The following is a 26,502-nucleotide window of genomic DNA, read 5'->3' on the forward strand; positions in this document are numbered from 1 at the left end:
CATTAATGTTAAATACTATATTTCTTTTATTTCCTTTACTAAATAGATAACTAAGTGCAACCCTGTCTTTAACACAAAGAATAGTGATTAACAACTTCGTAGTTCGAATGTTCCACGATATAGGATAACAACATGTGTCATGTCGTCTATGGCCGTAATAACAGAAAGGTTGAGTTTTTGTGACAACCGGGAAAAAGTTATTTTAACCTGTCTGGATGCTTTTTTCCAGGGCCTTGACTGAAAAAAAGTTTTGTTGCTTTTGAAGTGGTCAAATCCCCATCCAGCCGAATATCCCTGGTGGGTAATACGTAAGCGTTAGGTTAAGTAACACCGTTCCCCCAATTAAGTTGCAAACCCCTGGATAGTTATTCTTTGACCTGAAGCTAGATTAGATGTTGACCGTGTTTGCAATTCCTCGAGGTGCGATACGTTTAGTTTAGCTCTTAACTTATACCGTATCCAGGGACCAGGTTCAGCGTCTTTGTTTTAGAGTTTGCTGGGTTTAGGAGCTAATTTTTTGCGGGCAATTAAGCTTACCAGTATATTTTTCAGTAATAAATTGAATATTTAAAACCTATCGGAGTCATAAAAATGCTTCGAGGACCACTAAAGCTGGAACGGGCGCTTCTTGGCCATATATCGCGCCCCATACGCTGCAAACGGCAATTAACATTTATAAAACAAATCCCTTATTGGGAGCTCAGAACACGTGTTTCCGAAGATATTAAACTGTCCTGTTGTTCTTTTTTAATCGCTTGTGGCTTTGGGGATTAAACCTAATTTATTTGCATTATTACTATTATAAAGGATATTGGAGAAACTCAATTTTAGAAAACCCTCTTTTTCCACTTTACAGCTTCCAAAATTAAACTTTTAATTTTTCATTTCAAAAATAGCCTGTGAACTAGTTGGGGCCTGATTTAGCGTTCTTTGTCTCCGAAAGTGTTTTAAATGACCCCTTAACATCTTAAAAAGACGTAATATAAAACAGAGAAGATTAACTGCTTCTTATACGTTTCACCGTTTCTTTTTTTTTATTTTGATAGCTTATTTACCGACGTATTAAACAAGCCCGAGGTTCACAACGAGTGCTTTGTCTTTGTAATTCTACCTTAAACCACTTTTTATGACAGGAGGCATTAAAGGAATCCACACACATGTTGTACTTAAGTACTCACGTTGTGTAGTGGATATCGTGTGTCTCCTCGACTCGACAGGGGCGTGGCGTTTTATAATAAACTAACCCAGGTTTGTGAAATAATTTATTCGACCAAACGTAATAACTTTAAAATGTTGCTGGCTAGTCCGAAAACAAAATTCCTGTTTTCCCACATTCTTCCAACAAAAAGATGAATCATCGGACAAGTGTTTGAAATAATTGAAACATAAAAAATGTGAAGTTAAGTGCCAATGTGTGTTTATTAAAGTATTAAAGTTGTAGACTTTAACGTAATTCACTGTTCTGTCATAATTATACGAGGACAAATTGTTTTTTTTTTCTAGTTTGCCATTTAATCACAGTCAAATTTCTTGAAAACTCTAAAGATTAAAAGCCCCAAAAACTGTTTGTATGTGAGTTTTGGAGATTTTGTAGAATGGCCAATACTGTGTCACAAGACAAGACAAAGAATCTTGCTGTAGTTACCAAATTTTGCAAAAAAGGACAATACATAATAATTTTGAGGTTTTTTAAGACCAAAAAAAGTCATTTTTTCATAGCATTTTTAAGGATTTTTTTAAATTGCTCTCTGAAAATGTGACCAGCCTGTACTAGAAGACCTCCAAAAGCTTTTAGAACAGTTTAAAAGCTAAATGTTCTTCAACTAGTCCAGGGTCTTAATTCTTGAAATCAGGGAACAAAATTCTCGAAGTGTTGATAGAATGTGACAGAAGAAACTGGCAATGGCGGGTTTCTGTTACATTATTCAGACCTTTCTCTTGATAACTCACTTCCCTCGTTTCAAGAATACGCGCCTTGAGCCTCTCAAAAGATTTCAAAACAGTCTTAAAGATCCCGTATTCCGCTTTTAGAGTAGTTTAAAAGTTTCACAATTATTTCTAGAACCATCTAAGTTTCCAACCTCTAAAGCAGTCTATAACATTCAATATGCTCCTTAAAAGGTCTAGAAACTTTTAAAGTAGTCTAAAAAAAATTCAGAAGGTCATAAAGCTTCCAAAACATTGTCTAAAAGCTTCCAAGTGCTCTTGAAACAGCATGAAAGTTTCCAATAGTTTTGGGAACAGTTTAAAAAGCTTCAACTAGTCTAGAAGCTTTCAAAGGATTTCAAAACAATCTGAAAGCTCCTCCGTATGATTCTAGGGCAGTTTAAAAGTATCCAATAATTTCTAGAACCGTCTAAGATTTCCAATTGCCTCTAAAGCAGTCCATAACATTCAATATACTCTTTAAACTGTCCTAAAACTTTCTAAATGCTCCTGAATCAAAAGCTTTTGTAACAGTCTGAAAGTTTAGCAGTTTAAAAACTTTCATCAATTTCTAGAACCCTCTAAAATTTTCAAATTTCTCTAAAGCAGTCCAGAACCTTTAAAATGCTCTTCAAACTGTCCTAAAACATTCTAAATTCTCTTGAAATAGTCTAAAAAGATTTCAGAACCTTCCAAAACCCTATAGAAATTCCAAAAGCTTCTAAATGTTTTCAAGTAATCTAGAAGCTTTCAAAACTTTCTAAACTGTCCTAAAACTTTCCAAATGCTGCTGAAGTAGTCTAAAAATGTTTCAGAAGCTTCCAAAACACTATAGAAACGCCAAAAGCTTCCAACCGTGTCTAGAAGCTTCCAAATGCTCCTGAAACAACATAGAATCTTCCACAAGCTTCTGGAACAGTCTAAAAAGCTTCCAATTGCTCTTCAACTAGTCTAGCAGCTTTGAAAGTATTTCAAAACCGTCTTCTGTGTGATTCTAGGGTAGTTTAAAAGCATCCAATAATTTCTAGGACAGTCTAAGATTTCCAATTGCCTCTAAAGCAATCCAGAACCTTCAATATGCTCTTTAAACTGTCCTAAAACATTCAAAATGCTGCTGAAGTAGTCTAAGAAGATTTCATAAGTTTTCAAGACACTATAGAAACTCCAAAAGCTTCCAACAGTGTCTAGAAGCTTCCAAATAATCCTTGTTCTAGAAAGTCCCTATGGTTAATGATTTTTTTACTTGATATGTTTGTAACTCATGTGACATAGTGTATATTTTGATTGATTTTGAACTAAATCGGCCTTAAATTTGCCAATTCACTTTACTTAGAGCCCCCGTCGTATAAATTTCGGGAGGAGGATCACGACCCTCGACTATTGCCAGTGGCACTTAAGTGCGTCTGCCAAAAACAGCCAAGGTTGGATTACGCCTAGGAAGGTAACAATGTAACGTGCCATTAGCAAGAAATTTGAATTGGCATTGTTGAGGCAACGGCGATTTACTAAGGATGTTAGACCAGATATTCAGGGGCGTATCATACATATTATTTATTACAACACACATTTTCTTCTAAGTCAGAACAGTACTTTCCTTTCTAATACAGAAAAAGCTAAATGATTTTTAATTTAGTAAAAATGGAAATGAAACGCCCCTGAATCTTTCCAGAATGTCGCTGGCACCGACCTACAATCACTCACAGACACATTGTGACACCTACAAAAGCCAGGAATGTATAATAATACACTTTATTTTGGTAGACGTCCTGGAATTTTATTAAACCTTTTCTTCTAACTCACCTGCATTGTAAAATCATTGCGGTGCCTGAATTTTATCTTTTAGCGTACATTTTCAGGTATAACAGTAAAACGTGGCTTTGGCAGTTTTCTCGAAACTGCAGATGACTCATTCTCACAAGCTTTCCACATTGTTTGAGCTGATTTAATGAAAATCTGCATTAATCCTTTAACAGGACGTTGTTTTTAGTTCCCTGTTAAGTTTATTTTTGCTTAAGCTTCGGCTTAAATCCACCTTTCGTCGACAGTATAACGAAAAGTACGAAATTCGAACGTTGCATAACAAAATACATAAAAAAAACAGCTTTCACAGTGTGAGGTTATGAAGCGGAACTGAATTTCCGACTTTGATATACCCTCTATATTTATTGACCGTTTCGTATTTTATGAGCTGTTTACGTATCGTACACTCACTTTGAGTTTCGGACTCTCTCTCCGTTTAGAGGTTGCGGTCCCGAAAAAGTCGTAAAGATGCAGTAATTCAGAGAATCGCACTGAATAATGAAATCCACTCAAAAATAGATCTAGCCAGTCTATTAAACATCAAAGTGGTCGTTTGGTCTTTGGAACTGTGCTAATATTTACCTTTTGACAATGACACAATGTGTACTTACTTTGTGAACGTTAATCGACTTTTAAATTCAACAACCAACTTAATATTAAAATTAATTTAAAACTAAAAATAAGAGCAAAAATTTTTATTTTTATTTTTAAATTTAAATTCAATACTTTTATAAACCCACCTTTATTTAACTTTTAGTATATTTACTTTTCTGTCTTACTCTAAACATGATTTACGTGCCACATCTTGAATTACACTTAAAACAAAATTCCTTTTTTCTCCCTTCGCTGTTTGGCAACATTTCAGCATTTCGACACCAAATACAATTCTCACACGCATACTTTAAGCTACAACATAAAAAAATTTATTATTCGCAATTTAAATTCGACTGGCTGAATTAAAAGGAATCGAAATAGGTGGAATGCGAACGGGTCCCGCTTTGGAAAACTAATTTTCCCCCTACCGTGTCACATATATCACGTATCGGGGCTTCTAGCATTCGCACCAACTGTCGATTGTTATTGCTTTTACAAAGAAGACTTTACTCTGACATATTTAAAGTCGGATTACTTTTATTATTTTCGTTTGGGTCACGCCGATACCTTTGGCGGAGACGACAACGGCAGGACATTATTGGATAAGGGAATTCTTGCTGCCGTTTTCAGCGCCATCAGAATTTAATCAAACCAGCCAATGTGTTAGGGAAACAACGGGAATAGGAAAACGCGTATAATTCAATCCGGTTATTTTGTATCCAATGTTTTCATGGCTTTCAACAGATTTTAGAATTGATAGAATATGTTTTCTACACCACTTACACATGTAGTGTAGAAAATATCACTTAGATTTTAGAAAACATAAGTTGGATCTCAGAACTTAAAAATTGTATTTCAGTATCGTAAATTTGATTTTAGAAAGCGTGAGTTGTATTTCAGATTAGTCACTTGTATTTCAGAAAAGGTCTGTTGGATATTAGAATAGTTATTTTAATTTCAGAATTTTATTATGTTTCTGTCTGGTTTATAGTCCATTTTTTTTAAATTTAATATCACTTACAGAAAAAAAAACCGCCCATCTGGATTATTAATTTATATAAAATATACAAAGAGCAAATTGTTCTATAGTAACAATTACAAAGCGTCAACAAGAATAACTTTGTCAATGAATACAAAATTTACATCCGAATTGACATACATTTGCTAAAACTTTTAATAACTGTAGCATTGACAGCACAATTACCTTTCACTACAAAACTGTTAGTATGAAGATTTCTGATACACAACTTTAATTTTCCAAATTACAAATAACCGTGTCAAAAATCCAACATATTCTAAAATAAAATTTGCAATTTCTAAAATACAAGTGATATTTCTAAAATCCATCACATGGTTTCTAAAATTCAAATAACGCTTTCTAAATTACATATGTAAATGGTGTAGTACTGTTAGAGTTTATATTAGGTCTGTGGAACATTGAAGAACATTGTGGTAGCATTTTTTCCGCACATTTTAGAGACATTCTGTATAACTGAATTTACTGATTCATGAATAAATTAAACGCACATTACCTACCACATTTTGTTATAATGGTGTGTAGTATTTTTTTCCAAAAATCCTACAGTTTGCATTTTTCAAAACTCAACTTCAATAACCTGGATCTAATATAAATAACTTTCGACTGATTATCAATAAAACGAAAAATATGGTGTACGAGTCTGGACTGGGCAAGTTTAAGTCCTTACATGATGGTAAACTTTTTAAACGGTTTGTTGACGTTCCCATTTTGGAGAATAAATTCGTGTATCGCTTGAATAACTGGAAACTTTTCGTAAAGAGAAAAGAACAACAAGCCGTAACCGATTCCGGTGATGTATAGGTGGGACTTTGTCTGCCGCAGTAACGAACAAGAAAAAAGTTCATTTGTTGGAGGTCGGGCGGAAAGCTACAAAAGTTGGCTCATTTAGGGAGACAGGAGCTTTTCCGATGCTGCATCCGAACTAATCTGGCGGAATATTATTCTTTTCTTTGCAGGCTACGACCATAAACATGTTCACCGTGGGGCGAGAAGGCATTCAGTGACAGAACAAGAATATTTCTTTCAACCATTCTCCACAGTACAAACCAAAATAGTTACTCCTTTTACTACTAATCTATGAGAAGCAAATCAGTTTTTAAATGGTGTTTCAACTTTACCTAAGACAAACATAATTATTAGATTTTACCAGGAGTTCCGCCCATGTAAAAATGGTAAAGAAACATCTCCGGTTCGTTCTTCCACTTGGGTTGATTCACACAAAACAACACTAAGACAATTAGTATAGCTTTTTCGTTACAATTAAAGAATGGCAGAATTCTTTTCTTCGTCGTTCAGTGAGTTTTGGAAGCATAACAATGAATTTTCCTTTAAAGGATTTTGTTCTTTAAGAAAATGGACGTTTTTCGGGATTTCAGTTTATGTATAATTCCACACAAAAACTTAATGGAAATAATTTTCTCGTGTTGCAAAAGGAGGGGGGTGTCACGTGCATGCTTACAGTTACGGTTGGAATGGTGAAGTTGCCATGACAAATGCACTCTGATCATATAAAACGTAAAGCTAATCGAATTATCTGTCTGAATGTGATCTATGACATTCACGCTTCGCGTATTCCCACCCTAAAACTGTCCCAATATTTTGGTAACGTTGCAAACAAATGAATTTGAATCAACATGTCTGTCCTGAAAATTCCTTCCAAGCAATTCCGAATGCAATTAAATGGAAGAATAGGCGGTATTTATTGCGAACAATCAACCAGATAGAATACAATCACTTAAAGATATAATAAATCGCTCGATAAACGATTTTCACCTATACAGACTTTTTCCAACAAGAAAAGTCCATTAAATTGAGCACGTAGACGTAATAAAACCATCGCAGTTCCTACAACGACGTCCCGGATTTTTCCTTCCTTTTTGTCACCCGAAGACGCTAAAGACCCTTTGATTGAAAAACGCTTTTTTTAACCACCTTTGCTCGTCTACGTAATTGCTTCTTTTGGAAAAATGTTTTTCATTTGATACCTTTAAGTAACTGCAAATAAAGGCCGGCGACGTTTCTTTCATTTTTTCCCGTCTGACGCTAATTGTTTAGGAGTTTGTCGCACAAACAATACGTTGATTAGTAATCGGGAAACGACAGAAAAAAGCACGGTGTTTTGTTTGTTTTTGCTTTAAAATTTGATTAATAAAGGTGAATAATTTTGTTATAGAACGTTTCCTACAAGCTTTCTATGGCTCTTTAGTTTGTTGTTACTAAAAAGGCCATAAACCACATATAACAGCTGATGTTATTTGTGTGTGGATGTGCAGCATCTGCTTAGACTATAGCACTGTTCCTAGTTTATGATTGGTAAAAAAAGCAGCAAGCTAGAAGCTGCTTTTTTGACCAATCAGAAACTACCCACTGTGCTGAGATTTACTCAACATGTTGACTTACGAGCATTAAATTGGTTCTAAACTTTTTGACAGTCTGAAGAATATAAACAATTGAAATCATCCGTTCATATAATTTAAACGGACGTTTTTGAGTTATTTTTTTCACTGTAGTAAATATTTTAATAAAACAATCCCGGACAATTATCATGGAATAACGTTTCTCAACAGCATCCTCAAAGCCTTCACTAGGACTTTGTTAGAGGAAATAAACAAAACTATACAAATTCGCGAAGAACAGCAAGGTTTTCGAAAAAACAGGTCTACCTATGATGCTATCTTCATTATGAAGCAAATAACAGAAAAATCTGTAGGCTTCAATAAACCAGCTTATATGTGCTTTGTCGACATGACTAAAGCTTTCGACCGGGTGCGATTGGCGGATATCATTGAAATAATGCGAGAAAAAGAAGTAAACCAATATTAATAAAACTAATATACGAGATTAATAACCACAGTGCTAATGCAGGAATAAGACAACATGATTATGGACAAAATTGTCGGAGATCTACCTAAAAGAGCAGGATACAAAATGGGGAACTTACTTACTTCAATGTTGTCTGGTACACAGATGATGCGGTGCTCATTGCGGATTCTCAAGACGACCTTTAGAGATTCAGTCCTTTAATCAATCAGCAAAACAGTTAAATATGGTCAGTTACACAGACAAAACCAAATGTCTCGTATCATCAAAAGATGCAAACTGGAGATTGACCAGAAAATTGTAGCACAAGTAAATCAGTTCAAATACTTGTTCAAATCGCAAAAACAAACAATCCTGTAGGGGAAAGAGTGCTGGACATCAACGTCCGAAGAGGCATAATAGGACAAAACAGGCATTAGCCTACCTAGATGGACACCCATATTAGAAAGAAAGAAGAAGAAGAAGAAATATTTTACTTTACCAGGAAAATTTGACCGGTAAATTACTGGTAAGTGGTAAATTACAAATACTGTGTTTCTGGATGTTTAAATTTTGAAACCGTTTTTCTCACTGTCTGTACCACATTTTGTAGTGTTTTTTCAGGTTATTAGATAGGAAATTTAATGAAAACTCCAAAAATGTGCTTAAAACAGTCATTTTCTTACTTCAAGTGGATTTTACAGTCGATTTTATCTCTGACTGTCAAACTGTTGCAAAAATTTGCAAAAATCAGTGTTTGTAAAAGTTTTCTTGTGGTATTCAATACAAAACGTGTTTCTGAGCTTTATGACAGTTATTTTGACAGTGGTCACGTGACTGTCTAGCTAAATTATCCTCCAAAAACTATGTGATATCTGTCACTTATGTCAAAACTGTGGGAACTGAATTTTTTCTTTACCTTTTAAAAGAAGAGTGTAACAATTAACAAAATTTGCACTGAGATAATAAGAAACCTAGTTGATTTAAATTTATTTTAATCAAGTACGTCTGTCTCCCATATTGTACTGATGCGGGTTTTGTGCAGGTGTGGCCCATTACCTTCACTTACGAACAATTAAAACTGTCCCAGGTCTTTATTGCCGTTCCAGAACGGAGAGGAGCAGTAATAAACACCGGTGGGTACTTTTATAAATTGAATGCCCGCAGAAACACAATTGCTTTATATTAAACTTTATTGTGCCCAAACAAACCGTCTGGCTGTCGGTTAATGAAATAAATACCTTGTATATAGTTCACCCCTTGTCTTAATAGAACAAAAAAATTAATTGGTCGCATATTAACGCTTTTGTCGGGTTTAATTGGATTAATTTGCGAGTGGATTAGTAATTTTAATACGAGGTGTTATTGTAAAAGTTACTGCGAACAAATTAATCTCCGTTGACACCTACACGAACAATAATGTCCGTAATCTATTCGCAAACTTTCAGGGGATATCAAAACGCCGACCGGTCAACTAAATTTCAATATAATCAAAAATTCCCCTTAATAATCCCCTTGGTCAGTTGATGCGTAAAACTGTTCAACCCTCGGTGACCTTTTTAAGGGATTATTATCCCGGTCTTATATGACTTTAATCTAATATTCCAACGAAAGAATTTCATTTTCAATTAATTTAAATCGTCCCGGTCTACTCTTCTTCAAAGTCCCGTCTAAGACCCGCTCCCTAGGGATAAAGGAGGTATTTATAACATAAAGGCAACAATGCACTCAAATGGAGCGCTAGCCTGGTTGTTTTTCCGCTTCATAGAAATTCGCCCGTAGTTTGGTTGGTCTCGTTTATTGGATATTTACGAAACCGGTAAGGTTTTTGTGGAAGGATCATCTACACAATTATTAGAATAAAAACAATAATATGATCTTTTCAATAAAACCAAACTTGCATAGCAAATAAAAATAAACCAAATAGAAAACGAGATGTATGTACTTTTGAATCAATTCTCGTCTATCTGCAACTGACATCAATATTCAAATTTCTTGGAGTTTACCTTCTGAAGTCCGACAATGTAAGTTTGTGGCATTATTCCCAAACAGTGCCAATATGCAAATAAGGGTAGTTTTGTCCGTTCGATACCTGCATCGGTCAGTTGAATCAACAATCCATTAGGAGGCTTCGCTGGCTTCTCTTTTGTCGTTGAGCAGAGTAAAGACGACCTTAAGGGTATCATCAGCATCGTTTTTGTTCCGAAAAAATACGGAGCACATTAGAGACAACGTGGATAATAGTGTGAAACCGCTTTTAAGTTAACGCGATTCTATTTCAAGAATCCCGGTGCCTTATTTGCAAACTTAATGGACACTCCAGGACGATCCATTTGCTTTGAAGTGGACAAGCAAATTAATTAGCACGATATTACGTCAGTGGTGCACAATCAGATAAACAATTCTACCCGTAATTGACCTAGTTGAGCGTCTATAGGTAACTGTTTGCATACAAAGGCTTAGGCTACAAGGTAATATACTGCCCATTTCGACGACTATATCCTGTATCAATATATTAGCCCTTGTTAACATTATCGACGTGTTTCACTGTTGTACATAACTGATCGGTTTACACCACACCTATATGACTGTGCATAATGTCTTTTGGTACTAAAATAAACAACATTTTTACAATTCAGTTATATATTTTTGTAAACTCTTAATATTTGTCACTGTTATTCTAAAATATTCAGTCATCAGACCACAAAATGGATAATAATGACTGGTATTTAAAATCTACTACACCATAAATTAAGCAATTTAAACAAAGAATTATTTTTATTTATAGCCAAACTCCGCCTCGAGTGTCACTCGGGTTAAGAATGAAATTCCCAAAACTAGTCAATTAATCCTTTTGACATGAAGCCTTTGATGCACACTAAAAAAAACTGCAACTAATTTTAGACTTCAGAAACAACTTTTATTAAAGAAAAATCGATTCAGCTTTTAACAAATTGTATGTGCTCTAACAAACATTGTTTACGGATATCAGGAAAACCACAACAAGTAAATTATCGAGTATATACGATGCCGTAAAGTGGCCTAGAAGAGAAATATAGCTTGTTTCCTTACTGGAGAGGATAATAAAAAGATAATTCATCAGATCTAGTCCCTGAGACTTTGTTTACAATAAGATACGATATTAAATTAATGTTTTGCGATTAATCGTACAGTTCGTAAACGATCGATTGATAATTAAGTTGTTTAGGGCTTAAAGGACGTTGCGAATGTGGCCAAATAAATTGCGGTAATATGAACTCTTGCCAATTTTTCGTTCAATGGAAAAGTTGCTACTGCTGAATTGATTTATTTTTAAAATTTTGTTTTAGTCATTTCGGTTTAGTTCATAATTTTATTTAACATAATTATGTAAAAAGTTTAGTGAGGATAAAATGCTTTTGTAAACTAAGTGTCATTATTAAATTATTGCAAATTAAGTGAATTTTCTGTAACACAATTTTAATTTTCAGATTGTATACAAAATTAAATCTTCTTAAGAATACACTAAGAAAATATGTGTTTTATAAAACGAGGTCTGATGATTTTGATAAGGATTATTTATACAGTGTGTTTCAACTCTCTTTAGACACTTAAAGAGTTCAAGACACTTCAGAGAAAAAAGTTTTGAATTAAAAAGTTCAGGGTTTAGAAAAGGGCTTTCAATGACTGTTTATTTATATATACAAGATGGAGCAAAAACGTATACTTCTTTTTAAAAATACCCTGTATTTTATGACACTTTTGTGCCTCATTAAATTGACCCAATCAACATTGTATAACTATAACTTTTTTACCATACATATGGAGAAAATAAAAAAATGCATTTTTGATGTTACCGGTATTTTTTTTTATTACCTGGTTTACTTAAACTAACAACAACCATAAAAACGAAATTATTATGTCAATGTCATTCTTTTCGTTACAAACTTTCAATGTATCATGATGATGAACACGTGACCATTTTTACGATTGAAAGGAAATTCAACTATCAAATTTATCTGCAACGGTCACGTGACTAATTTCAAGCGTCGAATGGAATCTTGAAAATCACTTAATTCTTCTGAAATAACTTTCTTGCAGTCCCGTGACCATATTTAAGGTCAAAATGTTGTTCTGAAGTACACGTGACTATTTTTACGATTGGAAGGAAATTCTGGAGATCACGTGACTGTTTTCAACTATCAAATTTTTCTACAAAGGTCACGTGACTGATTTCAAGCGTCGATTGGAATCTTGAACGTAACTTAATTCTTCTGATGGTTAAAAAAGCTTTCTTGTAGTCCAGTGACCATATTTAAGGTCAAAATGTTGTTCTGAAGAACACGTGACCATTTTTACGATTGAAAGGAAATTCTGAAATTCACGTGACTGTTTTCAACTATCAAATTTATCTGCAACGGTCACGTGACTGATTTCAAGCGTCGATTGGAATCTTGAACGTAACTTAATTCTTCTGATGGTTAAAAAAGCTTTCTTGCAGTCCCGTGATCATATTAAAGGTCAAAATGTTGTTCTAAAGAACTCGTGACCATTTTTACGATTGAAAGGAAATTATAAAGATCACGTTACTGTTTTCGACTACCAAATTTTTCTACAAAGGTCACGTGACTAATTTCAAGCGTCGAATGGAATCTTGAAAGTCACTTAATTCTTCTGAAATAACTTCCTGCAGTCCCGTGACCATATTTAAGGACAAAATGTTGTTCTGAAGGACATGTGACCATTTTTACGATTGAAAGGAAATTATAAAGATCACGTGACGGTTTTCGACTATCAAATTTTTCTACAAAGGTCACGTGACTGATTTCAAGCGTCTTGAAAGTCACTTATGAAAATATTATGACGATGTCTATATTACAACTGGTGAAGAGGTTAAAGGACCTGAAGATTTTAAGGTGGAATGAAAAGTGCAGAAATAGTTTTGCAATAAAAGATATAATATCTAACTGACAGAGCAGTTTTCCCTACTGTTAAATTTAATACATTGTTATAATAATTGTATATTGTCACTTTTTTATTGTAAATGCAATGTAGCTACGCCTATGAATAACCTTTACGAATTGATGTAAGCAAAGCACCGTAAAGTATCCAAGTTTTATTACCTCTCCGAGTCGAGCCTGGGGGGTCAAATGGACGCGATATTAGATAATATCCAGAAAAAACATGCAGGGGACGTTCTTATATCCGGCGGCCAGTGACCATATAATAAAACGGTCCAATATCCGCAGACACACCACCTTGTACGTTCGCACAAATGGAATAACATAAAAGTGTGTCCAGGTCACCTCGGGGATGTTCCTAACAATGTCGGTCCGGGAATCGAGGAAAGCAGGAAATTTAAAAATATAAAAGTTGATGCTGACCGCGAGCGAAAGTTCTTCAATTATGTGATTTGCTAGACGAGGGGCAGAAACGAGATAAAGACATATTATTTTTCTTTGTTGTGTTATTTCACTCTGTGACAGTTATAAAAGATCCCATTAGTATGAGAGAAGAAAATAATTTCGGTTACCATTTCATGATAAGTTTCTCCATAATAAATTGAAATAAATCTGTAGAAACAATTAAAAGCTTTGGTATATGATCGCATCCAGGCGCTGCTTTCTGGATAGGCCAGCGTTGAGTCCAACAAAGCGAATGCAGGAATCCTGAAAACGGATTTCAGAAGCGATATTTGGCTTAGTTCGATGGCCAAAGGGTGTCGCTACTATTGGAATTTCTCTCTCTATGCTACGCCTGCATGTGTGGGTTTAATAGTCAGACAAAAAGAAGGTCGGTACATTAGTTAAATCATCAGGAATTGGCGGATAAGAGCAAGAGAAAATACTGCTCCAGGAACTAAACTAAATTAAATTAACAATTTGTTAATGTTTGAAAATGAAAACTTCAAGATGGCAAACATTCTACAAAAAAAAATGATAGACGATATAGCAAAACTACTTGTACAAGGTTTGGAAGATATTTCTGGTGCTTTCGAGTAATAAATCCAAATTAATAAGCAAACTGGTTCACGCCAACATCTAATCATCTAAACACCGAGGCTAAAATCATTATAATCCATCCAGTCGTCTCAAACTGTTTCCGTACGACGGGGATTGCCAAAAGGATTATTTCCCACTCAAAATTCCCTAAAGTATTCCACTGAATTTACCACCTTATCATTCATCTGGATCGGATACACGGTACGTGTATGACATATTTAATATTTACTTAAGAACGTCGGGACAAAAGTGACACAAGTTTCATTTCAGACAGAGGTTTATACAGGAGCGACTTACATCTGCGGAAGCTAAGTTTAAATTCCGCAAAACAATTTCGCCTGGAACTCTGGAACGTATTAACAGTGGCGGCTCGTATTGATGACTGTCTTTAATTTAATTGACGTTATCATCCGGTCGAATTCGTGAATCAGTTTAGTGTAGGTGGAAATTATAGGTAACCTTTTTGGTGGTCTATTTTGGTTTGTTAGACAAATTGATGATGTGCGCCACTGAAACATATGCGTATGTGCGGGGGTCTTTATACGTGGTTAAATCGCTATCTGGGTTTGTCATTGTTATATATAGGTAACAAACTCCAACAGCAGATTTAGAAACTGCTTGGCTGCCACTTAAAAGGGGAAATTTAATTATTATGGTTATCTTTATAAGGCAAGGTAGATGGAGAAGTGAGTCTGTCTGGGTGATGTATAATCCCGGTATAATTCGAAGACGAGCTACCTTCCTCCTCATTTAGTGCCGTCTTAGCTTTGTTTTCCAGATTTATACAATTGTTTACACAGCGAGTTAATTTGGAATTTAAATTTCTAATTTATCAGATGCTCTCCTTGGGGCGACGTTTCTTGCCTTTGGATTTTAATTATTTTTGCATTCGCAATTTCATCCACCAATTGCTTTGAGCGAAAACCAAAATCCTAGACCAATTTTAGTAATATTATTATTATTGCTTTTTGCAAATCAAACATTTACCTTCTGAACGTATAGAACACACAAGAGGGTTTAATAATGTACCTTTTTGCTTCAATGGAAATTTTCCTCTTCCGGAGAGTTATACATAATACGTTCTCATTTGTTTGCCTTCTGTTCGTTTCAGGAAGGAAGCAAACAATTAATCGCTTGAGGTGGAACAAAAGATAAAATATTATACAGAGTGTCTCAAATTCGGTGGTTGAAGTCCTTGAGTTTTGTGAAAGGAGAAGAGGAGAGAAACTATGGAGCAGTCGTACAGGGTGATGTTGAAAATATGCAGATATTTGTGCAGGTGCAGAAGCTAAAAATTACCTTTTCAAAAATATATATAATATTGTATAAACTATAGAGATAAATTAAAGATCAACGTAGAAAGTCTCCTTTTAAACTTTTTTTGATATTTTTCCATATAACCGTGCAACGCATAGTTAAACTTGGTTAGAGTCTTTTAATAGTATAGTTTGTGTGTTAACACAGTTTCTCGAAAATATCTCTTTGAGAAAACTCTTTACAGCAAAAGAACCCTAATCTAATCTGGCAAAGGGTGAAATTCCCTACAACTTTCCCCATTTACACTTTTTGCAAATTTTTCCAAAGAACCAAGTTTCGCTTGGCTGAACTTGAAGGTTATTTATTTTTTCATTATCATTACATTATTTATTTTTTCATATCTTTTAAGAATTACCAGAAAAAAATTAGATTTTATGTTCACAATCGCGTAACATTTCCGCCATTTTCTGTTCCAAGTTTTTTTACTTCTCTGTTCTGTCAAAGTCACGTGACACAATTCCGCCATTTTAACCGTTGCTTGATGAACTGTCACGTGACTTTTGACGGCTATTTTGACTTTTTTTCATTTAAAATAATAAAATCCCGTGACTTTCTTCATTACTCAACAAATGTGTTTTCTAGATCGCGCGACACGTTTTGTCGAATTTACGTTTCTTAAAACTTTTCATGCACTTTATTATTCAATCGTGAATAACTTTCTTATTTGACACATAATGTATGGACTTTTATATATCGATGGATAGCCAATAAAATGGAGTTTCCAACGATACTTTGCTAGGCCGGTTGAATCGTTTTGCCGCTAAAGGGCGTCAAAGTTGACCACAATTTTCCTGCACTGCTTTGTTTGAACCTAAATAACTTACTTATTTGACTGACATGGCAAGGATAATATGCCGATGGATAGCCAACAAAATGAGCTTTGTAAAAATATGACAACTTTGGTTTGATGGTTTGGCCGCTAGAGAGCGTCAAAGTTGTGTAGACTTTTATACATCAATGGATAGCCAGTGTGATAGGTTTCCAACGATATGGCAACACTGGTTGGTTGATTTATTGGTTGGGCTGCTAAAGGGTGTCAAAGTTGATTTTCCACTTTTTTTAGTGCAGAGTTTCATTCAATCGTAAATAACTCACTTATTTGGTCCACACTGTATAAACTTTTCTACGTCAATAGATAGACAATGAAATGGACTTTCTGAAGAAATGACAACACTGGTTGGTAGGCTAAACAGCCTTGGGAAATTAAGCAACCAAAAACAGTTTTCAAACTTCTAGTGACATTTTTTAAAGGATCAGAATGCACTAATGCCATTTTGCTGTTTCTGACCTACAAAAATCGTTTAAGAACATTTTGCAATACTTTCAAGACTCTGAAGACAGTTTAAAAGACACTGGTAACATTTTGGTATTTCTGAGCTGCAAAAACCTGTGTGAAAGCTTCTAGTAACTAAAATACGAGGGGGGTTTCAAATTGTCATAATTTTAAAATCTCCCTGTTGCTCAGAAACGGAGGCAGCTGTGGAAGGTACGACTACGCACGACTACAACTCCATCGTTTTTTTCCACAAAAATCAAGCACAGATTTGCAGAAACCGCATTATATTACCTTTGCTAGTTTTGGAGAAACCTCGTAAAACCACCGAATTTGAGGCACCCTGTACATTACTAGGAAATTAATGGACTCGTGTGTTCACCACAATTCGGTCTACAATCTCGTCGTGCAATATTTCCTTACCAAGACTGTAACAATCCTCATACCACACTTGTAAATAACTATTTTCCAATCAAGCAACAACTGGCGTCACATACTCTTAAGCACAAAATAAAACTCACTTAAGAAATCAGTCACCCTACAAACTTTCCTACCTAATTGTCTGATGTTTTCAGGTATTCCATACAAACTTAATCCTTATTTCACTTTCCTTCTCCAAAAAAACTCCAGACAATAAATGAAAAGCAAACTTATCCCATAAAACTCACGTAAACCACCCCTGACAGTCAATTAAGATGCAGATTGAAGAAACTCGGTACATTTACATGTTGTGGAGGTGTGTTAGTATTTGTTTTGGATCCGTGTGTTGCGAATAAACTCCGGAAAAGGCAAAGTAAATCCCTGGCAATTTATGTTAATTTGTCTTGTTCGTTTTGCTGTTTGCCTTTTAGGTAAACCTTGGAGTAGACCCGAAAATTCTAATTTTCTGAGGAGGGGAGGAGTCCAATTAGCCCTCTGTATGACAAAAATGCCTCAAAGCGTAAGCCTCGTCAATTTTAATCTATTCTTCAGTCGACTTTTCACTAACATTGTACTTGTTGGCATTTATTAATTAAAGATAAAACAAATATTTGCTAGTCGTTTATAGACTCACTTGGGAAATTATAAAGAAGGATTATTAAGGAAGGTTAAATTGTGCTGAACCGTGAACGTTTAAGTTTGTGTTGATTTTCTATGGCACTTGTTGACGGTAATTATAAATTTCTGTTTAAGGAAAACTTTTGTGAACTACTGCCAATTAATTAGCGTAGAAAATCTTGCTTTCACTGATCTTAATGGGATTATTATTGAATATTCAGTTAATTAGAGGGTCGTATCCAGTTAATTTAAGCACAATCACTAATCAAGCTGCAAAACTGTGACTCAAAGTGTGACGCGGTTTTCCAGGAGTTTCTTATTGAGTTTAAGCAGAAATTAACCTTTTGGAAAGATTTCCATGTAAAGGAGTTTTAGGTAAATACTTTAAACCAGTTAGTTCATTATTTGGTCGTTAATTCCTTAATAAAATACTAGTTTTTTAGTGGGGATGTGAATGTGTGTTACTGGATTTTTAATGAAGACAGAAGTTTTGAAACTCAAAGTTAAAATTTTGGGGTTGCTAAAACTCCTTATTGTTTCAGGAAGCTCCAAGAGAAGGAATAAGATGCGAAACTTACAAACTCCGAACAGAAGGTAACATTGAACTTTCGACAGAATTAATTGGAAGTGGATTATTCCAATTAGTGCTCCGCGGGCACCGTCTGCCTCTTTATAAATATTCTGGGCGTTGTTTAAATTCAGATCTTGCATAATATTGAATTTTCCTTTACATTCAATTAAGTGACAACATAAGAGACTTCTGGACCACCTGGCTGAGGAAAGCGAGACATTAATTTACACTTTGTAGGCGAAATTACCAAGGCGCCAAGTCTTGTCCTAGTTGAATCGCGGCAAATTACTTTGACTAATGATACTAGCGGGACGCCAGATTCCTGGAAAATGACGGAATTTAAACTTATTACGCCTCGTTATTCACTGGGAAACACCTTTTAGACCCACTGACCATCAAAATTTCCACGCTAATTTTATAGTTAACTTACAATTCAAATTAACCATGCAACACAAAGTGGTGAAAAAGGGACCAAAAACAGAAAACAGGTGTAAAGCAAGGACGTTACCGCGTTCAGGTTGGGCTGATACACTTTATGGCCCGAATTCTCGTTTACATTTACCAAATATACGCCAGATTGAAACCATATGTGCTCCTGTTCGCCTTTGTTCTCCCATTTTAATCGGGAGGGAACATTTTGGGGATCGTTCAAGAATTTTTGCCTTTCTTTGAAAACAAAAACAAAGCAAAAATAAAGTTGTTTCAAATTATGTTCTAAAAAGTACTCAGTAAATAATCAATGAGTCAAATGAGAATACTAGTGTTTCACAAGAATCTCGGTTTTTTCTTGGTCTTCTATAGAGAATGTTGTCTCACACATTTTTCTGTGCTTTAATCTCAACTGATGGAATTGAGAACGTAGTTGGATTCAGGTACGTAAATTCAGTAATGGAGACGAGCCAATTTTCCTAATGTATTCATACCTATAGCAATAAAGGCACCCCCTGTAGCAGATGGCGCAAAAAAAATTGGGGGCAAATTTTATCAGCAAGGTGCGGTAGATTTATTGTAACGACAATTTTGTGTATGTTATCGGTTGTCTTGACGAATAAGACTGCGTATTATGGTAATTTAAATGAAGGTGCCTATGCGAAATCCCGTTTCGCTATAAAAGAAGAATCTTTCAGGAGGCTGTTTACTCCAAAGGCTTTTTATCCCACCTAGAGTCGGTGGCAAATTGAATCTGCACGTCTCCTTTGTTATTTCCTCATTTCATTCCATTTGCGGCTTAATCTCCAAGTAGAATACGTCCATCTAATCTCCAGGTTTTATTCTATTGAATCCTTTTAAATTTATTAACGCTCCAATGATCAGAATAACCACTTATAGAGGTAACAGGAAAACTAGCTCTTAATTTTTTTCGAATAATTAAAGAAAAGCGGGCAATCTTATTTGAATAATCCAAAGAAAAGTATACCAAAGCGAAGGATCAGATAAAAAGTTAATAAACCAAAGCAATTTGCATTCGGAGGGAAAATCGAAAGATAAAAACGTACCTTTGCCCTGAAAAGACAATAATAATCGGTCCTGGAAGTTAGGAAGACGGAAAAGCAATTAAAACCGGTTTACTTCTAGCATGGACCACGATTAATTCATTATCGTGATTGGCGATTAGAATCGCAATTTATAAAATACACAGAGTTATAATTAGTAATTAGAAAGATTCGCGGCTGCTTCAATGTTGATGTATTTTAATTAGGCTGTACGAAAATCCGATTAAAGTTAGTTTACCAATCAGTAGCGCATTACCTAAATTTTACAGCATTCAAAAAAAATCACATTCTGCTTGCAGTAAAACCACAATCTAACCCTTTAAAAGGTTAAGCTGAATATCGTTTTCAAAGGAAAAAACAAAAATTTAGTTAACGTCAAGCACCGCCTCTGTATGATAAAAGTAACCCTGATCTTTTGTATTCTAAGGGTGGATCCGGAATTGTTTGACTTATTAGGTAAACGATTGCTACTTTGTATGTTGTTTTAGGTCTTATCCTTAACGGCAGACAAACAAGGTGAATTTTGCTTTAATAATATTATGTCTGCACAATAAAGGGCTGTAACATCCTGTAAAGTATTACAGAAAATACAAGTGAGAAATATTTGAAAGAGCAAACAAATACAAGTAGGATAATTTTCTTTCTGGGTTTTATATATATCTCAGAAACTATGCGTTTTAAGCTGTAATTCTTGTAAATGCAATGAAACGCTATTTCAGTGAGTAGTTTCAAAATCTGGGGGTTACGACCCTGAAATTTGTTGTATAGGCAGTAAAATAACCTTAAAATCCTGGGACGTATAACATTTTTTCTAAAAGCCGACTTTACTTTACTCAAACTGTAAAAAAATACTACCAAAAAGGAAGGATTGTAAGTTAAAACACAATTTCAGTCAGTATTTTCGAAATCTGGGGGTAACGTCACTGAAATTTGCTGTGTAACCAGTAAATTGACTTTAAAATCCAGAGACGTAATGTATTTTTTTTTCATAAACAAACCTTACTGTACTGAAACTGTAACCATTACCATAAAAAATTAACGAATGTCAGTTAAAATGCAATGAAACACAATTTCAGTCAGTATTTTCGAATTTTGAGGGTTACGGTACTGAAATTTGCTGTGTAACCAGTAAATTGACCATAAAATCCAGGGACGTATAGCATTTTTACCATAGCAACTCTTACTTAACTCAAACTGTGATCTTTTGAAATTGAAGGAAAGTCAAAAATCCAATAAAACGCTATTTCAGTTATTATTTTCGAAATCTAAGGGTTCCTCGTTGATCCGTTCTAGCATTCAAGAGTGGATATCTAATGTCTAATGTTTTCTCATATCTAATGTTTGTTTCATCGGACTTTCCGCCTCATTTTTAACAAATGCCTCCTCTGTGTCTTGTTTTTAATAGTTTTGCTATTTTTGGACTAGTTCTACTTATTTACACACACAAAAAACTGGAAATAAATCCCTCAAACAAGTAGTAAAACAATTATTGTCTTCTCTATCTATAAACGTTACCGACAAATATAAAATGCCGGTAACCAACATGAAAGTGACATTTATCACCCTGACGGCAGGAAATGGCCTGTTGACATCCAAATAAAAAAACTTTGCAGCCGTTGATCTGGTTTTATTAATATTTCAGTTTTAAAGCTCAACTGAGTAAAGTCAAAGTGGCTTCTAAAAAAAATGGTTTAGATCACAATTATTGGAAGACTAATAACAACATAAATAAATTCCCTTTTTGTATAGGTAGTTGCGTTCGATAAACAGAAACGCTCGGACCGTAAATTCAATTCCAGCCCCCTCGTTAACAATGCTAATTAACAAAATTTATTAATTGATAAATTTCAACTTCAATGATTACTATCTGCAAATTTTAGTGGGTTTGTTTTATCGTTGAAATCAAGAGCGGGCTATTTAATGACGTCTATAAATTCGGTCCGTTATTGTCCGAGATTCGAATTGATTGTTTTCGGTTCAGCATTACGTGGAAGTCATAAAGGGATTTATATGGATTTTACCCTTTATCGAGTTTATTAAAAACGCGAGCCATCTCTAAATATACGATTTTCTTGTCGGAGCTGTCAAGAAGGTTTTCCTCGACTCGTTTCCAAAACAAGTTCAGGTATAAAAGTAGACTGCCAAAATATTTTTAATTTTTATTTTCATTCTACCTCAACTGAGGTGTTAGTGTCAGCTTTATTAATGAGTTTGGCTTTTTACAAATGGCTTCAAGTGAACGTTTCCTCAGAACATTAAGGCTGATGTATAAACGGCATGGCTCGTAAAATAGTTACTTAAAGAAAGTAATTTTGGCTTCTGACTTACTCTCGTATGTTTTTCTTTGGCCTCCGAAATAAATCGGTTGTGTTACCTGCAACAATAAAATATTTAAATAATGTTGATACAGTATCAAAGAGGAACAATCAATAGCGCAACGCAACAATCCAATTTAGATCTGCGAAATCTAATTTGTCCCTCGAAATTATGCGAATCCATTTATTCACGTCGGATAATTATAAATGTGTACAGCCCAAACACCTTTTTGCTAATCATATTTATTATTCATACAAATGCTGAAACGTACGTGATGTTTCTGTAAATAAGCGCGAAAATTGTTATATATAGGTTATTTCGACAATATGTTCCGATTCGTGTTTTGCATTTACACGCACACAAAAATGTGCACCTACACTCTGCTCCATCATTATTTAGGATATTTATATATTTTCCAGTTGAGAAACTGGCGTGTGGTTCCGGATGTCGTCTCGGATAACAAACATTTTGTAAATTTACAAGTCAATCGATTCTTTTAAATTTAACTTGCCAACTAGTTCACGAATTCTACAATTATTACTTAAAAATTAAAATTCAATTCAAAAGTTTCATTAGTAATTTTGTATAATTTGGACAGAACTAGATCTTTTGTTGTGTTCAACCCATTTTCAAGTTTGCTTTTCTAAAATTGATCTCATTTGAAAGTATTTTCTATTGAGAGAGTCAACTTAGACCCCAGAATTGTTCTACTAATATTATTTAATAACAAAAAGGTTCTATTAACATTTTGACAAATAACAGAAACAAATTTATCCTTATAAGAATGTTTTCAGAAATTTTTGTCTACGTTTAGACTAAATAAGAAGCTTAACTTTGTTGTTTAAAGTTTGTGTAAACATTATAACTGATTAGAGTCAACTAATTTTGTGGAAAGCTATATTAGATTAGGTGGAAAAAAAACTTAGACTAGAAATCAAACCGCATATTTTGATCCAAAATGATGCTTTCAGTTTGTCAGATAAAAATTTGGTTTGGTGTGGATTTTTTTGCGTGAAGTTGGACATTTGAAACGTCCTAGTAAGATGGTAGTACAGGGTGTCCCAGAATTGGCGTCACAAGCAAAACATCGAGATACAGGGTGTCATTGAAAAAATAATATCGTTTTTTGCAAATATCTCCTGCTTATGCAGGATTGCTAAGAAAGTCAGTTTTTAAATTGACTCATTTAGCATAAAGGAATGGCGAAGATTTTGGGTTGGTAATGTTTTTTCAATCTTCTACGCCCCTGGAAAAATGGGTGTTTTAATAATGTTTTCTAAAGCCTTGGAGTGTTCTACTTTAAAAATTAATGGTAGTAGTTTTTCAAAACACCGTTTTTGAAGAAAATTACATTTTATGATCAAAAACGACTGATTTTACATAAAGCAGAGGTTCGGGGTCAAAAATTGATGCTTTTAAAATGTTTTCTAAAGCCTGGGAGTTTTCTAGTTTAAAAATTAATTTTAGTATTTTTTCAAAAAAACATGAACCCTAAAAAAAAGAGTCAGTTACACTACAAGAAAAGTTAGATTTTCAACAAAATTAAAATTTGCAATAATTAACTAACTACTCTTTCGAGGGTGACCGATTTCGGCAAACTGACATTTTTTTCTAAAATTACTCTTAAGCAAACACTAATCACATTTCAGCAACGTTGCTAAACTTATCATTTCTCTAATAAATTATCAAACTTTTCCAATAATCAATACTCTCGTTTTTTACTGGGTTGCCAAATTGTCCATTTTCTTTCATTTAGTAACCGATTTTGACAGTTGACAAACAAGAATATCTTCTCTGATGAGTCGTAATACGACAAAACCGCTCAAAGGATTGGGATTGATAAACAAACTAGAAAACCTCACGATTTATAAATAATTAACTAATTATTAACAGTTACTAAGTAATTAACAATTTCAAAACTTTCAATATAGTCAAAAAAAGTCAAACCTACTGAATTTTTCATTTAGAATTTTGATTTCTCATATTTTGTCCAATAACTGGATTATTAGGATACAAAGCATAAGCTGTCAAATTATGTCTAGTTCGAATTGAAATTCTAATTTTCAACCCAATTCACATCAACTGAACCCCAAAGCTTAAAAGCAAATTTAGTTGGATATTTTCGAATATGTAATATTTAAATTTTCACAGCAAGTTTAATTAAATTATTAAAACCTGGTTTAGGCACGTTTCAGAATTTTCTTTTAATTTAGACAGCTGAAAATACTTTTAACTAAACCTACAAGCACAAAAAACAAATTTAGACACTTTAAGATATTTTGAGATATTATTTACACTCTTTACAGTAGTTTCTACCAAATTTTGACCCGAACACTGAAGCTTAAACGCAGATTTTTACAGTATTTTATAATATTTTTTAAGCTTTTCTAGCTTTGAAATTTGGCAAAAGTGATCATATGACTTCGGCAACGTTAAAACACTTTATTAGAAACAACGTTGTCAAACTTTCAGTTTATTCAAGCAAACCAGAAAAATGCCCACAAACACAGTGCTTTTACAGTGTTGAACCTGAAAAACCTGTGAAATTTTTTCAAAACTGCATGTGAAAATCCAATATCGTAACAAATTATTAATTGACTTACTACTAGATAGAATAGAACATGTGTTGGACTTTCTGTCAATATTCAAGTTTAGTTTACCCTTTGACTACTTGTATAAAATCGAATTATCTAGCTTTAACACAGCCAAAAATATTAAACATTTCCTAAATTGCGTGATTTCTCTAATAACTTTAATCATTCAGTTTATTATTATGAGCAAAGTGTATTATAAACAACACTCTAAAAATTTACGTTTATTTTCATCCAAACAAACACAGTTTCGTGGTATACGACCTGGGCGTTCCTTGATGGCCCCTAATTGTGTCATAATTTCTTCCTGGTGCTATTAAGCCTACGTAACAAACAAATATCCACTTCGATGCCAAACTATACTTGATTACGTGTTTTAATATTAAAAATCCTGGATCTATTTAAGTCTGGTGTGCTGTTGATTTTCGTTCGGTCGTGTTAGGCCTATAACCCAGTGGGGTTCCATGATATTTTAGCATCGCAACAATTTATCTTCTCACCTTGCCAAGTTTATAGTTAAACTAGTAATTTACACGTAATGATGCTTAAGGGGATTAATAACATATAGTTTGTCAGAATTTGCACGCTTTATGCTGGAGCGTAATGTATGCTTGACGTTACGGGAAGTCCAGGTTGACGTGTGACAAATGGTCCAACGAACGCATTCTTTCCTTTTCCACCGCGTACATGTGTGAAATGGGCCTTAGACAATAAATCAATAAACTTGACGTCAATTTTTCACGGCGATAGTTTACTAAAAACTTCATCCTATGCATACTTAATGGTCAACTAACAACACCCCAGAGACGTGTCATTTATTTAACCAAATTACTTACATAAAGAATTTAAATTTAGACATTAGTTATCCCGACTTTTCTCCCGCAAGGTAAACGTCTTGTATCCCAAATCCCCTAAGTCATCATTGTTGGAATTCTCCTAGGCCGCAATTGCACAGGATTTAATTTTACCGCCGAGATTTAACGGTAGGAAATTTTAATAATTAGGATCGATTAAACCATCGTATTAACATTTAAACAAGCCGATTAAAAATGGCGGTAATAGTACCGTATATCCTGTGCCCGTGCCTTACAAGAAAATTTATTAATCGCCGCTCCACCTGGAAATTTTATTTTTGGGAACGGAAATCTGCTGTTTGTATTTAAACGTTTGACTGATGGATGTTTTAAACGTGTTGCTTTTATGATTAGTATTACGCTTCAAAGGTGTTTTAATCAACATGAAAGAGTTAAATTGTGACACAACGATCTGAGTATTGAAGCTATTAATAAGATAATGATTACTCAACAGATGCATGTCACAAGTTTTTAGTCATAAATCCACTTTGGTTGGTCTACACAATGTAAAACCCACCTGGAAGTATCCTACGGGTGTTCTGCTGTTTAAACCTCATTTTCGACTTGACGACAGTTCACAAAGTCAACAATTCACACCTTCACCACTTGATCCGAGAAACGAGCACCATTTGGATAATCCGCGACAACAACAGGTCAACAACACGAGAAGAACTACAGTCAATAGTCAGTTATTGGAGACAAAACGCAGTAAAACTCGATAACCAACATTATTTCTTTTAACATCTCGTTATCAGTTACTTTAATTAATGGCTACCGAGAATCTATTTCTAACCTAATTCGTGTACGAGAAGCTGGAGAACACTTTCCTGTTGATAAATTCTTCTTTATCTCATTAATACATTATTTATTATTTGTTTCGCGAGAGTAAGTATTTTTGCGCTATATAGCG

General features: G+C 34.3%; 1 protein-coding gene and 1 long non-coding RNA gene across 4 annotated transcripts in view; both read right to left on the minus strand.

Annotated features, from left to right (window-relative positions):
- zfh1 (Zn finger homeodomain 1) overlaps nucleotides 1-26,502 on the minus strand; it is a 200,471-nt gene that overhangs the window by 116,535 nt on the left and 57,434 nt on the right. Inside the window, exon 1 of one of the 3 annotated variants that reach the window (XM_081982136.1) lies at nucleotides 26,110-26,428. The exons of the other annotated variants lie outside the window; for them this stretch is intronic. Within the exon in view, the coding sequence (XP_081838262.1) occupies nucleotides 26,110-26,149 (40 nt within the window). The 5' untranslated portion in view covers nucleotides 26,150-26,428. Of the gene's footprint in view, nucleotides 1-26,109; nucleotides 26,429-26,502 lie in introns of those variants that run through there. 3 annotated transcript variants of the gene reach the window in all.
- On the minus strand, nucleotides 24,775-25,962 carry LOC145730722 (uncharacterized). Its single transcript, XR_014178670.1, has 2 exons — nucleotides 25,239-25,962; nucleotides 24,775-25,182 (listed from the first exon to the last, which is right to left on the minus strand). It is a non-coding gene; the product is annotated as an uncharacterized LOC145730722 (long non-coding RNA).

Source organism: Ips typographus, linkage group LG6 (genome assembly GCF_016097725.1).
Source record: "Ips typographus isolate SLU linkage group LG6, UJ_Ityp_2.0, whole genome shotgun sequence".
Taxonomy (NCBI): Eukaryota; Metazoa; Arthropoda; class Insecta; order Coleoptera; family Curculionidae; genus Ips; species Ips typographus.